General features: G+C 38.1%; 1 protein-coding gene across 1 annotated transcript in view; it reads left to right on the top strand.

Annotated features, from left to right (window-relative positions):
* LOC127804057 (protein FMP32, mitochondrial) overlaps nt 1-15,335 on the top strand; it is a 32,134-nt gene extending 16,799 nt beyond the window's left edge. Inside the window, exons 4-7 of the mRNA XM_052340779.1 lie at nt 14,362-14,438; nt 14,541-14,597; nt 14,683-14,749; nt 14,850-15,335. Of these exons, the coding sequence (XP_052196739.1) occupies nt 14,362-14,438; nt 14,541-14,597; nt 14,683-14,749; nt 14,850-14,969 (321 nt within the window). The 3' untranslated portion in view covers nt 14,970-15,335. The remainder of the gene's footprint in view (nt 1-14,361; nt 14,439-14,540; nt 14,598-14,682; nt 14,750-14,849) is intronic.
* Nucleotides 15,336-15,656: the final 321 nt, after the last annotated feature.

Below are 15,656 nucleotides of genomic sequence, written 5' to 3'. Positions count from 1 at the left end.
GATCAAAGTCGTTGCATGTGGTAAAGGCAAGCAAACCCAGGCGATCTTGGTTGTTGTTTCCCAGTGACGGTCCTCAGCTACTGCTTTGTAATTTTCGATCACTTCATGGTCAGCTATTCCAGTGGTGAATTTTGGTGTGATTAAGATTCGATTTGAAGGATAGTGAAATCAATTTCAGTAATTAAAGTCCAAGGTTCAGTGATTCAATGGACTCGGCGAGTTCAAGCATTCCAGTGAGTTTGGGTGGGTCTCTCGGCTGAGGATTAATTCTCGACCATTGATTCTTGGAATTAGATTCCGATGCATGGAGTGAATTGATGGCGGATAGGCAATTGCGATTCTGAATTTGAAGGCAATTTAGAGCCGGTGGTTATCGGCTACTGCATGATGACTTAGGCGAAGGATACAGGTTGATTTCGGTTGAGATTTTTACTGATTCAGAGCAACATAGTCGATTAATTTGATAGGCGATTTATAACAACGATTTCGTGAAATGGATCCAAGGTTGCTGAATTGAGAGGAGAGTGATTCTCAATTAGGCAGAGCATAACAACTGTTTTGGAGTCAATTCATTTTCTGGAGGCTGCAACATAATTGATCGAACTCACAGGAAGTACTCGGGGCCTCCGATTCGAATTGTGGAGGGGAAGTAGAAGGTTCAACTATGAAGGTGGAGCAACAGTTTGATTTGTTGTTGTGTCCAAGCTGCTACAGTCAAGGTTCAGGGAGGTGACCTCAGCCATTATCGGAACTGATTGAGCGGTGATTCAGGAGATTCCGATTAGAAGTTCTGTAACACCCCGTCTCGCCAAGCGTGTCACTATAAGGGTATTCTCGGGATTTCTTTTTTTTTTTTTTTTTTTTCCTCTTTAAGTTCAACACGCGCGGTATTTCAAGAACAATCTTCACATGCAGAAACAAAACCCCGCGAACCCCAGTCTTGCCCGTTTAACTATCAAGATCAATAATCTTAAACGAGTCTTAATACAACGCAGCGGATACACTAATACCAAACACCATAGTTCTTAACATTGTATTTCCATAGCAAAATACGTAATACAGATCAAATGATAAAATTGCTATTATACAACTGTTCATTTACAACCTGTAATACATACTAAAGCCTCCAAACGTTACAACGACTAACAAACTAAGCACCATTGGCCCCCAACCGGCCACATCCTTGCCTTCGCAGCAGTCCCTGGCTGGAACATTAAACGTTCCAGGGGCATAGCCCAAGTTAGATGATAAACATCTAAGTGACGGTATAGAAACGGATTATACAATGCATGAGAGACACACGAGCATGGCATATTCAGACAAGCGGCAACATGCAAAACATGTCTAACTCGAGATATCACCTTGACATACTTAATCCCTCGAATGTCCCACTGTGGCACACGTTCACCTGGTCCAACGTTAATCCCTCGGGTGCACCGTCGTGACACCCGTTCACCTGGTTTAACATTATTCCCTCGAGTGCCCCCAGTGTGACACCCTTTCACCTGGATTAACATTGTCCCAATCTCAAGTAGACCCCAACCCGTCCCACTCAGAAAACAACATTGACACGAATATCAATACTCCGATGATATGAAAATTACTCGCCATGCACCGACTCTTTTGAAAGTAAAACAGTTGATGCAATATATCACATGTACAATATGCAAATGATGACGTAAATACGTAAGTGAAATGCTTTCGCAGAACAACCCAAGTTCCGGAGGGTTAAACCGCTCACTAGAACTGGTTCCAATTGGTGTAACCTAAGTTCGGGAGGGTAACACCGCCCACCTGAACCCACTACACACCTTCCAACATATTTTTAAGATAAGGTAAAGACAGGATCAGACCACTCACCTCGAATGTATTCAGATCGCCTCGATCCTCGTGCAACGCCTCGATTTGCGTGTTAAATCCCAAATGCTTGAACTTATACTCAACCTCGAGTCACAATACTTCCTAAACACCATATTTAATTAAGGAAGCATTAAAATCCATTTTCCTCAATTTTCCATAATTTTCTCTATTTTCTCCCAATTTTCTCCTAGATAATTCCAAAATAATTATCTCCTCAAATATTTTCCAAAATATTTTAACATGTTAATTCCTAAAATAAATCAACAAAAATACTGGAATTGGAATTACCGAAATGCCCCCATCCACGCGCCCTCACGCGCCTGGCGCGTGTCTGCGCGTGGAAGCTGGCGCGTGCAGCCACGCGCGTCGTCTTCTTCCTCAAGACCGGTCACCGGCGGTTGCTCCGATGGCTGCAAAACCGGTACCCCCTTGAAGCCCTTGGAGAATCGATCCAGATGGTACCATTTTTAGGCCGAAAGGCCACCGGAAAATGGCCCTAACGGCCAGTTGCAGGTCGGCGGTGGCGGACCGCCTCCAACCCTCGGCCAAGTTTGAACATCCCTCAAACATACACCAAAATGCTTCAAATCGATCCCAAAGTGATCCTTGATGCCTCGCGACCAAAAGCCCCTTAATCACTCGCTCAAAATCATTCAAAAACTCAGTCGATTTTCGCTTCAAAAGCTCGAACTCGCGGCCTCTATTTATATCAAAAATCCGAGCTTCTTCTGGCCAATAACCGATCATGGCTTGGTCCCCAAGCCTCTTACCGCCGGCTACGACCTTCCCCAAGCAAGCCTCGCCCGTCCCATCGCCGGAAACGGCGGCCACGTGCGGTGGCAGTGCGGCGGCCGAAATCTGGTTGCTGTGTTCACACTATGCAAGTTTGATAATTTGCACTTCCACCCCCTTGACTTTCCAAATGACATCTCTGCCCCCTTCCAAAGTACCCTTAATAAATCCAATTATATCACCTTGTCCCGCAAGTTTAGTACATCTCATTTGACCCTCAAGACTCCTGAAAAATTATCGTTTTGACCTCCCTCGGGCCAAATTAGAAAACTGCACTTAGGCCCGATTGGTCAAATTGACCTTAAATCCATTTGATTCAACCCGAAATCGCTTAAGGGTTGTTCTACACATTAAACATTAGTCCTTGACGCATTCCGTTGATCTTCTGGACGTTTCCTACGTCGATTCGGTTTTCTCAGCTCGGTCGACAGCTGTACCGAAAACTGTTCCCGATCCCACTTCTTTCATCACTAAAATTCATAATTCGAATCACTTGTCGATACTGTATAATTTTCTTTAGCTATCTAAGGTCCGGGTTACTCCCTCCGACTGATTTAATCATCTAAGACTGCGTTAGTGTGTCATATAGCCTTATTCTTTCGATAATTCCAGTTATACCCTTCATTAAATATCATTTATTTTCTTAATAATTTTCTGGGTATTACAAGTTCGACAGTGCATATAAGCAAATTAGTGAAGAGAATTCCACATGCGGTGGATTTCAATCGAAATTTTAGGCTATAAGGGGAAACAAGAGGTAGATTTCGGCTATAAATTTTGGTTAAATTGGTTCGAATTGGAAAGGCAAAGAAGAGCGGGTGCCTCGGCTATTGAATTGCGTTGAGGCAATTCTAGTTTAGAGCCGATTAGCTCACGGAAGGGTGTGTGGATTCAATATGTATAGGACTCCTGCTCCTTAGTCTTTGAAGTGTCCTGTTCTAGAGAAGTTGGGCATGGGGGCAGTGCACACGAGACAATTGGAGTCGCAATTGCAGTAGAAGAATGCTTGGTCTTCGAAGTGTCCTGTTCGTGAGATGTTGGCAATAGGGAGCAATGCACACATGAAACAAGTGAAGTCTCAGTTGCAGCAGAAGGATGCTGCATTTTCAGTTGGATGTGAAAAAATCATGAGGAGTTTGGCCAGAAGCATTAGACATGGGAAAAGAAATTAGATGATCAAATCAACAGAATGCGTGAGGAGATCAACAATGTTATACGCGAGGAGATACAATATTTTTGGATGACGCTATCTAAAATGTATCAGGTCAGCCTTCCCACTAAATTCTTCGATAAATCGAGAAGAAATGTTTCAGATGATTATTACAGAAGTTTTACCCAAGAGAAGCTCCTTAAAATGGAGCGGTCGAAGGAGAAGTTAAGATGGCGGAAAATTGATTCACTATTGACCTCCGATTCTGAGCCGAAGAAGTATTCTGATTTAGGCGGAATTGACAAGAAGGGTGACTGTAATGACAGTGCTGGCAGAAACAACAGCACTTCCAGAGGTTTCATCCAGGGTGTTTGGGCAAAATTCCTTTGGAGAAGTTGTTCTTGATGGGAATGTTTCAAATGATAATCACGGAAGTCCAAAACTAGAGCTGAATGATGCAGTCAGTCGGATGACAGGAATAACATGAGGCATTAAGGAATTTTTGGAATTGGAGAGGAATTCTGCTGCTATGAAGAAGAAATAACATCTCAAGAGGCAACTACCGAGAGGCTGCAAGAGGAAAATGGGGAAGTATTTGATGAAGTGACCGACGAAGGTAAGGCCAACTCGTTACCCCTTGTGACTAGTGCATGGATTGAAGGATTGGGAGGCGTTTTGAATAAGAATTTTGTAAGAAATGGAATTGATAGTGGAGTTCCTAAGGATACTGTTCCATTGCCTTTGATTTCGGATAGTGCTGAGGATTCATTAGCTTTGGTTAAAATAGGCAATGAGAAAGTGAAGACAATACCAACAGGAGGAAATCTCACTGATACTAAACAGGGTGACAGGGTTGCTGTCATTTCAAAAGATGCAAGCCAGATTTCAGAAGGTGCAGCCCAGCTTTTGATGTTGATGTTAATGAAGGCAATTGACCTCGTTGTCTCAAGCGATGTTCTTAAATTGGAGACCAATCTTGATTGGACAGCTATTACAGGAGGTGGATATATTAGGCTTGAACTCAATAAGCTTTCTTCTATTGAAGTTTTGGGTCGGCTTATGCTTGGGATTGATCTTGAGAACCTAAGGACAAAGAAAAAGAAGCCTAGAAGGAGAAAGAAAGAGGGAGGAATAAAACAGAAAGAGAAAGCTAGTATTGGATAAGAGCAGTGGCCAATTGTTTCAAGTACCTGGGAACAAGAACTCTCACAAGGTGGGGGGAATTGTCATATTCCCAAGCGTATAGTAGTTACAGATAATAGATGTATTCCTTTTGTTTGTATCTACTCTAGTTTGGATTGAACCACTTGTACTTAGAAATAGATGGTAGTTGTACCTAAAAGCCAACAGCCTTCAGTTATACTTGGTTTGAATATTTGGCAGCCCTATTGGCACCAATCATTGCTATCTGGATCAAGACTGATCCAGCATAACTCATGAGCATGAAGGAATACATTTGAAATATTTTTGGTTTCTCTCTTCCAAATTCTCTCTCTCTCTCTCTCGATCTTTCCCCTCCCTTATTTACTGTTGTTCTGATTCTCCCTACACTTTTGCTAAATTTCCCCCTCATTCTTCCAATTTCCTATCAAAACCCTAGGTACATGACATATGGCTAATCTTCCCTTTCTCTTTCAAAATGGTTTAAATCAACTGGGACCATTTTAGATAATTCTTCCCATCCAACCGATAGGCAGCATTGATTTGCTGCAATTCTCCTGACGGCTGAAGCAACAAGGGTGCTGGTGTTTCTCTTGTGTCATGAGAACTAACTTCACTAGTGATGGCTGACATCTCTTGTTAATGGGAAGGGCTGAGAGAATGGTAAATAAGGTACTGTCGCAGCAATGAAGGCTGCTAGTGATGGCTGTAGTAGCAGGTAAGGCTAGGCAACAATGAAGGCTACTGGTTGGGCTGTCAGTAGCAGCAGAAGGGCAGTCAGCGATGAAGGCTCGAAAAGAGTCCTAGGTTTTCTTAGGCCCTAATATCTTGTGAAAAAATATGGCAATAATTTTTATTGAACAAGTAGACACATATATACAAATAGGATGCTTATCTAACTGTGAAAACAAATTTTCTAATTGAGTAATTTTCTATTTACAGTAACATAGATATAATCACATCCTAATTATAGTTTTTAAATCTACAGAATATTTGACCAATCACACATATAATCAAAGCCTTGATTCACGACATTGATAATTGATAACTCAAAAAGTAGTGCACCTCTGGGCCAAACCTAATATTCTTGTGATTATTGCAATTTGCATTGTCACATTATATTTAATGCTCTTAGGGAAGAGGCATTCAATTTTATAATACAATTTGGAATCTGTAAAACATTCTAGTTTTGCCACTTTCGTGGCTACCAAACAACATCATGAAAAAAATTCAAATTAGGAAAATGAGACTGCACAAACCATTATGGTGGCAAATAAATTGCAAACAATTGTCTAATTGGAAATATAATATTATACATAAGATCTTCAATTATTGTGACTGATTAAAATTTTCAACATATTGTCTAATTTTCAGCAATTAGAAGGACTAATATTATGTAAACCAAATGAAATAAAAAAAATGATCATTAAGTAATCACATAAAAAACTGCTGTTATTTAATAGTTGCATTATAAAGAGATAATATAATAGATAGCAATGTTTAGAAAACTGGACTGAGTGTTGAATTGGAAAGGGGAGAAGTTTAAGGTTCAATTGTTGGAGCACGGTGGAACCATCCATTAAATAAATAAATCTATAATAATTGAAAATAAGTTACAGAAATTTTATAAAGTAAAATTGAAATTAAAAGGGGGCGTTGCTAGTGAGTTAAGTGAAAATTAGTTAAAAAAAGTAATACATTAGTAATGCCCAATAAATGCTTTCAGAATTTTCATATCTAAAAATGACAAATACAAAGAGAGTAAACTAATATAAGTCAAAAGGATTAATTAAAGTGCTTTTACTAAGTAATGATGGCATGTGTACCAATTGCTTAGAGAAAATTAATATCGCTCTGTCACTCATCTTCCTGAGCCACAACCAAACACCATCACAGCAAATTAACAAAACAACTGAACAGCCAAACACCACACCAGAACTCTTCACATTCATTTTGATTCGATTCTGCCAGTCCTAGTGCCAGTCATCATCATCTTGAGCCGTCTCTCCCCCCAATTAGTTGAAAAGATCTCAGCCATGACTTTTTCAAGCTTTCTTTTTTATTCTCATGGCCAAACCAAAAATTACTTTGACAGTGCGACCATCTTACAACCAAGCATAACCTAGTTCTTCTATTTTGCCATCTCTGTCTCTCTGCTGTGTTCATGGATTTCTATTAGCTGTAAGCCCTAACTCTCTGTTAAAGTAAATGTTTTGCCTGAATGAATGAAGAATGGGAGCTTCATAGGAGGATGACCTTACAAGCTCTAGCTACAAAATGTTAATGGAGGAATGGAGGTTCTTGAAGCTTGTCCACTGTCTCTCTCTCTCTCTCAGATCTGCCATGAAGATTGATGGCAGATGGGAGCTGGGTGGTGAATTGGATTGGCCCGGTTCATCCAGTTTCCTATTCAACTGTTGATTTTTTGGCCTAAACTGGATCTGTTTCTGGTTTTTCCTGCTGAACTCACCATTCTGACCACGTTTTCAAAACATTGATAATTAGTACAAAATTCCCAGAATATGACTTTCGTAAGAAAAATCAAAGGATTTAAATCACTTGATTCCTAAAGGTACAACTTACCATAATTTCATAGTTACCAAAAGGCATAAAATCCAGAAAAAAAAATACTAATATGAATTATTTTTGGAACAGCTTAAGACTATATACATATTTCTACTTTGAATTTGACCATAAATGGGTCAAGATAACAAACTCAATTCTGATAATCCCACGAGACATTAGAAGAAGACGACAGATCCAAAAACAAACAAAATGCTTCCCACTGTTCAAATTGTGTAACCTAATAATACCCATAATGATAATCAAACTGATTTTGAGTCAATTTATTATTATACTTTTGACACCCAAATAGTGCCTTGAACATTATGTTATATTTATAACCACTAAAGGGTTCAGAAACTTGTCTATGTAGAGTTTGATTCAATTGAGTGTGTCAGTGGCTTTCCTGTTCCAAGGTGTGTTATATGAGAACTAAAACAAAAATATACTTAGTCCTTCTAATTGTCAAGTTCAACATTACCTATGAAATCCATGTTTGCTTCTATGTATACACATATGCTAGAATGAGGAAGAGAAAGAAAAGGTTATCGGACCAGAATACTATCAACGTATTGTCATATATACTACCAAAGACTTCTAGAAATCTATAAATTCATATTTTATGTTTTGATGGCCTCATGCATTGGGGGTGCCTTTTTTTAAAATCCAAACTACTTCATCAACACTACATTGTCGGCATAAATTTTAGGATCTAAGACCTTTCATGATTTTTGTAATACAATAATGTGAAATAAATCATTCATAAGACATACCTCATCCCTAAGATGTATAATAATGATGGGATATTGCATATTTGTATCGGAAGAGAGATGATTAATTTCCTAATTTTGCGTAAGCTCTGCTAATTCTTCACAGGGGATGTATGAAACTGCTTCTCTTGTAAACCAAATATTACGATTGGTAAACATAAGTATCAAATCCAAGAGAATAATAATAAATACATAAATGTTATGTGCCATGTATGCAACAAGAAGATTGATAGATGCATCTATAAGGTGAACAGATGAAATGGAAAAAGTTTGTAGTAGAAGAGGTAAAGGAAGACAAAAGAAATTGGTGGGAAACCCTTAAACATGACATATGATATAATTGCCTGCCAAAGAATATGGCCATGGATGGAGATGATGGGTTTTAGTATTCATATAGTTGATGTCACCTTGTGGGTTTAAGGCTTTTGATTTTTCTTATTGTATGTGCCACATTTAAGTAACATTTTTACTTTCTAATAGTAGTTCTTGTTAGTTTTAGAAATAGAAATGTTTCTGCTATTTTGATCGAAAGTAAATTACACTATGTTCCTTGGTCATAAAGAATTAGAGACTTTGCAATTAACATGTTTTGAATACTCATTTAGATCTTTTTGTTCTTTCACACGTAAATAATAAATCATCATATCATGTCAAATAATTGGTTTTGGCAGGTAATTGCTTTTGCTATCTGAACCTTAAAAACTTGTAGAAGCATGAACACTTACAAAAGGTAACGGCCCTAGCTGATCACCTACATTGACATGACATTGAATATTTCCTAACAACACCTGTCCAAGCATATTCTTGTTTTTTTTTTTTTTTTTTGTTGGGCTGAATCAAAAGGCGTTTCATCTATATTCTTTTGTTTTGTTTCTTTTATTGGAATAAAAAATAATTTTTTTTTCATTGATTTATACACACAGAAAACACATAACTAGTTGAAAATAACTTGAGGTCTAATGGTAAAATTAAACAACATGAATTTGTACGTCTAAGTCCTTTCTTGTATAGACTTCTCAATTTTAGGAATTTTATTGCACCCTCAATTTTATTTATGAATAGAGTCATCTGAAAAAGGTATTTGGACTTTTTGTTTATACTTTTGTTTTTCAATATCATTAACTTTTGGAAAAATTTCCCTGATGGTTCTGATTCCAAAATATTTCTTATTATTTGTATGCATATATATATATATATTGTTTTTGGTGGAATTCAATTGCTTTACAGCTAATATGTTGGTTATTAAGGTGTAGAACACATTATTTGAAATTTTAAATAATGCCATCTTTTGTTTGTTTATATTATCTTTGATGACATGGAAAATATATAAAAATAATAAAATTATATACTTTTTCCATGTATCTTGTTGTATGTTTGCATCGAGTGTAGTCTAGAAGAAATCAGTGAAGTCAATACATATTCATGCGACAAATTAGTTAAGTTAGGTTTTGTCTAATGGTAACATATGTATGAGGGGTATATTAGGTATTGTGGTGTCTATTGTATTCCTTGTATTGTCTGCCCAAATGTCTATAAATATAAGGCATAGGGCAGTCGCTTGAGTATTGATCATTCTATTGTACGAGTGTTGTGAATTGAGAGGAAAGTCTAGATTTCAAGATAGCCTTTGTAATCTCATAAACAATTGTACTCGTGTGAGAGATTCTTGTGTACTGATTTCAAAGTTCTTAGTGGATTGCTTTCGGGATCAAGAGGCTGGATGTAGGATCATCTTTGAGATGATCTGAACCAGGATAAACTGTTGTGTCTTCTTATGGTTTGCGTATCTCTTACATTGTCATTTTAATTCTGTTTATGATCTGATTTCCATTTCAGTTTTTTGGGATCAAATCGTGTGTGTGTGTGACTGAAATTGGCCAAGATTGAGTGCATTCCAGTGCTCCCAATTCAACATATCTGTTATTTGTTTCTTATTATTTTTTTTTTATTTGAAAATCTCCTTGTTGGTGTGTCGTGTCTTATTGTCCATGTTGTGTTTGCAAATCCATTCTAGCTCGGAATTTTGTACTAATGTGACTGGAATTTCAAACCTTTTTTATGGCTTTAGATGACAAGTTCAATCAAATCCGAAAGGAGAGAATAACTCTTTGGTTTTATATACATGCTAAGATTGATTGGTCGCTTTAACTATACCCTCTTAATTTTATTGGAATCATAAACAAATCCAGTACACTTGGTCTAAGTTAGTTTAACTTCCAATATGGTACTTTCTAAATTCTATGAATACAAAGTCTTAGGAGAATAAATACTTGCCATTGCTAAGTGGAGGTGAATCTCCTTTTTCTTCTTTTGAGATAATGACCTTACAAAGGATGTTACCATGCATAGAGATGACTAGAGGTCCATAATTCATGTAGCTAGCCGTATCTAGTGGGATTAAGACTTGTGATTATTGTTGTTGAGATAGCTTCTTGAAGCTTCCTTTTTTTGTTGGGGGGGGGGGGGGGGGATCATTTTGTCTTATGTGGATAACTAGTGTTGTTGTCGTAATACAACAATTGAAACTTGTTTGTTTCGGGGAAGCTCAACAAAAAGTCGGCGGAGCTGAACGAAAGAGCAAGGTCTTCTTTGAAGGAGTCATCCAAAGAGTCCTGTGGAAGGGTCCTCCAGGGGGCTGCTGGAGTCTCCTGAAGAGGTTTTTGGGTGCCTTGAGAGCTTCGGGTTTTTTGGTTTGCAAGGCCGAAGATAGTCAGAAGGCACGCAGGGTCTTCTAGGGGGCTGTTGGAGCGTCTCCCAAAGAGGTTTTTGGGTGCCTCAAGAGCTCCGGGTCTTTTGGTTTGCAAGGCCGAAGACAGTCAGAAGGCATGCAAGGATCTCTCCCGTGCGGGCCCTTCGATGCATAAGTTAGATGTAGTCATGGTGCAGAAGAGGTTATGTGAATGCAGTGCAATGCGGATGGTGCCTTCGGAAGAGTAGGGACTCTTTCGGAAGAGTTGTGCACGGGAGAGTCGGAAGGGAGTCCTTGGGTTTTCGGGGAAGGTGAAGGGTTATGGGGTATTTATACCCCTTGAGGATTGGGACACGTGGCACACATGCATGGGGGCATGTGGCACGACCCTTTGGGTGAGAGCGTCTGGATGCCATTGGGTTAGGCTTCGAGAAGACCTGGCCTTCGGGGGAGTTTTCCCTCTAAGGGTCTTTGGAAGACTGTTCTAAGTCTTTGGGGAGGCTAGTGGTCCCCAAAGGATCTTCGGATGGACTCTTTGGGGCCTTTGAGGGGGAAGGCCATGGAAGACCCCTCCAGGGGAGAAGATTTTCTTGGGCTTGAACAGACTTCTCTTGGGGGAACCCCCCTGGGTGCCCTCTATAGGGAACCTCACAAAGGGTATGCTACACTGACTAGGAGCTTACGCTAGCCTTCTATGTGTTTATGATTGTATAGAAGAGAACATAAAAGCATTACTTGATGCATTCATATTCATCCTTCTGCTTTTATGAAGTGTGGGAGAAAAGTCTAAATTGAATGTTAACATATTGAGTTGGTGCATTGATTGTTGGTTATTGCATCCACCACTACAAGGTAATAATGGATCAACTCTCTTAAAAGATAATGGAGTCGATGTGTTGAACTAGTGCTAGAAAGTGCATGTAGAATGTTCTGAAAGTTCATCTAGTGAAGGTTAAATGCTCATGAAATTGTACTTGCATTTTAGTTTTTCTTATCAAACTAGGATCTAAGCAGCCAGTTATATTAGCTTAATCTTAAACTGCTTCTTACAAAAGACCATGCCAGACTTATTTCAGACTTGTTTTCAGCTTGAAAGTTGGTTTACTTTCATTGTGGGTGTCTTTGTGTCCCTTTGAAGAATATGAAGTTGTCAGGTTTTTTCTTTTGGAATGCATTGGTGTATTTTTCTGCTTTATGTTAGGTCTTTTGCTCAGACACCAAAGATTGCCCAAGGCAATGAGCTGTTGAAGTTAATCCCTTGTATATATTGTACTAAGTTGGTCCGAGAAAGTCCATTTGGAAGTTTTTTCCAGAGAAAGGTCTCTAGGCTTTGAAATCTTTTCTATACCTACTGCAAGATTAGCTAATCAAGTTTTCCTCGCTTGTGTTTCATGTTAGTTTATTTAGGAGCATTATATGACTTAAGTTGCTTCCTATTTGGAGGTTAGTTTCTCTAATTTGTAGACAAGTTTGCTATCTTTCACAAATGCAAAGTTATTCAAAAAAAATTCTTTTGGAAATTGTAGGTTTTCTTTCTCCTTCATGTTTAATCTTTATGCTGAACAGGACATCCTATCTGGTTATGGAAAGTTATATTTGTATTTTTGGTCTTTCCTATGTTCTTTCTCCATTATGTTTGGATGTTCCTGAGTTCCCTTACTGTCAGTAGTTTCAAGAAGAAACTCTCGAGAATAAGTGTAGTATTTTAGCAACAAGAATTTATCCTCTATGTGATCTTAACTTCACTGGTTTTCTCCATATTCCCCTGGGTGGGAGGGACCTGTGGACCATCAATCAGCCCAGCATAGAGCCTTTTTAGCGGGGATAAAATTGTTTTTTCAAAGAGCATACAAATGGATCTGAAATAGTCGACTTTTGACATGTTTGACATTTTCTTTTTCCAGGTAATGATCTTGACATGTTTGACAGTTGGCTAGAAATTACAATGTCAAGTTTTGTGCAATGACAACTAAATTTTGATAAATCCATTTTCCTTGGACTTATTGTCCCCATATGTGAGGGTGAGCTTTGGTAGTGATAGTAAGGTTGCTCTTTGGTGACGGGAAGTTATAGGTTTGAATTGTGAGATAGATTATTTTTCTAAAGTAAGGGTAAAACTGAGTACGAAAATAACATTCCCTCAACCATCGCAAAGTGGAGAGCTTCGTGCATCAGACACCCTTTTTTACCACCCCATATATTAATGATGTCAACTTATTGGTTAAATGTCCAATCTAAGTGACACTTTATAAGTCAAGTGACATAGTTAGATTTGGAGGTTTATTAGATCAAACTTGGAGTTTTTAACAAATGGTAGTAATGTTGCATTGCAGCATTGATTGGTCTAAATATTTTGTTATGAAACAATCGTGGCCTTTCTGCATGAGGTTGAACATGCTCAAAGCTAAGCTGTCAAAGCTTTATTTTGAAACATAATCCATAGTGACATTTTTTTCATTTTTTCTTTCTTTTGCCACTATGGCTTATCCAACTATTTAAGGTAAGTGTTAATTATGTTTCATACCTTGGTAATATAATATAAACTCTCCAAATATTCCTCTTACTATTTTCAATCATTCACATTCACTAAAAGGGAAGTTGTATATATCTTGACTTTTCAAATAGGCAACCACTTTGGGCATCCCAAAATGGAGTAATGGTCAAAAAGAATGGTGGGCAGGCAGGCATATATACATCTGAGAGTGATGGAGGGGAAAGCACATGAAGGGCCATGATAAAAATCTGTCTGAACTAGTTCTAGTGGAGTACAAGTCAAAGTAACCACTGCGCCCCCGCCCTCTTTCCCCACCAAGAAAGTCTGGATATTGGAACTCTATAATGCGGTGAGAAAATCAGTACCACCACAATTATTGAAATCCAAAGGAAAACAAAGGATAGGGTGATAGAAAAAGAAAATTCCACTGTTATCCAGATGGCTGCATATGTATACTGCTGCAACAGTTAACCTATCTCTGATGCCTAATTGCCCCTTGCCAACAGTATCTGTTGGTCTGTTAACTGCCCCTGTAGTCTTGTATTTTGTTGTTTGGGAGAGGTACGACATCCTATGAAATTTCAATGGGGAAACTGGTCCATGCACTGTCGGGAAATACCAACCAGTAGACCCTGATAACTGGAATATGGGCATGGATGTAAGATGTGGTAATACTCTCCAAAAAAATTCCAGCACGTGATCATTGCTGTTGTCATGTTCGCATGATTTGAGAATCATAAAAGTTCAATTCTGAAATCATATGATGTGTTAAACTCCTATTTCTTTTAAATGGTCTCTGAATCCTTTAATTCTTAACAATGGTTAAGGTTCTATGTATATTCCATGCTGTTTTATTTAGTCACCCATTTAATCTTCAATGCAGGACCACCATTTTTCTTTGCTGCAACACGAGAATGAAAAGCTTCGAGGTGATATTGAGAAGATGCGCAGTGAACTAAGGTTTTTAAGCAGTGCAAACTATTTATTTGCTTCATATATGACTTTCACATCTCTATACTGTTCTGTACTAAAATTTTGAGACGTGTTGATTGTGTGACACAGGTATGAAGTTGACAAGGTCACTGCTGGGCAGCGGTTGGATCTAAATCTTGAGAGGGGGTCAGTAGAAATGTTCCTTATTTTCTGAAACGTGGCACATTTGTGCAGTTAATATCATCTTATACATTGAGAATGCCTTGTGCAGGAGAATACGGGATGAGCTAGCACAACAAAATCAACAAACCACTAACCTCACTAACAAACTTGATCGGGTGAGCGGCTTTTGTGCAATGAAAATGTCGTATTTGTGTGTGTTTTTCTAAACCGTTTTTCCTCTTGTTTATTGATTAATCTCTTGTGTGATGAGCTCAGGAAATTCATGAATTAAGAGCTCAGTTGGAAGCAGCAAAATATGATGTGATGAAGTATTGCATAGGTACCCTTGTTTCTATCTCTGCTGTTGGTCTAGCCGTTGTGCGGATCTTGATGTGACCTACTCGTTAAGTTGCAACTTACTTCTGGTAACAAATTCTAATGAAGAAATCAGGAGCAAAGAACAAAAAATTTAAAAAAAAAATGAAATAGAAAAACAGGAATTTTAGTGTATATCTATTGGATACTGATGATTGCTGGAAGGGAAATGGAAGAAGAAAATTGGATGAAATTCAGGTGCTTGTAGAGAATTGGCTGTTATTCTATTTAGAATTTTGTTTTTTGGCCAGCCAGATTCTTGTAATGGCTTGGCCATATATGGGGCACTCATTTGCTTTTTAATTTGAGCAGACCCGACCCATTCTTGTACTCTGGATGTATTGTTTGTTGACTGACTACCTAAATATAAATATTGGATTTTTTTAATTTTTTTTTTGTTTTATTCACTTTTTTTTTTGTTTGGCTATGCTGAAGATGGATTTTGATGATTTTGACTACCTAAATGTGAACGCGACTACTTGGTAACATAAAATTATTTTAAGTTTTTAAATGAGTAACTAGTACCATAAAATGTAAAGTTGTCTTGTTGTCTCCCCTTTTTACTTGCTTTTAAGTTTTGAAATGACTGATTGTCTAACACATGTTTGTAAAGTAAATGATACTGTCCCGGTGGGTGAAAGAAAGCTTGTTAAGTACTAATAAGATTGGTTCATTTAATGAACTAAAGGGAAACATATTTTAAGCACT

This window comes from Diospyros lotus, chromosome 6 (assembly GCF_014633365.1).
Source record: "Diospyros lotus cultivar Yz01 chromosome 6, ASM1463336v1, whole genome shotgun sequence".
NCBI classification, from domain to species: domain Eukaryota; kingdom Viridiplantae; phylum Streptophyta; class Magnoliopsida; order Ericales; family Ebenaceae; genus Diospyros; species Diospyros lotus.
This window is presented reverse-complemented; position numbering and strand designations above follow the sequence as displayed.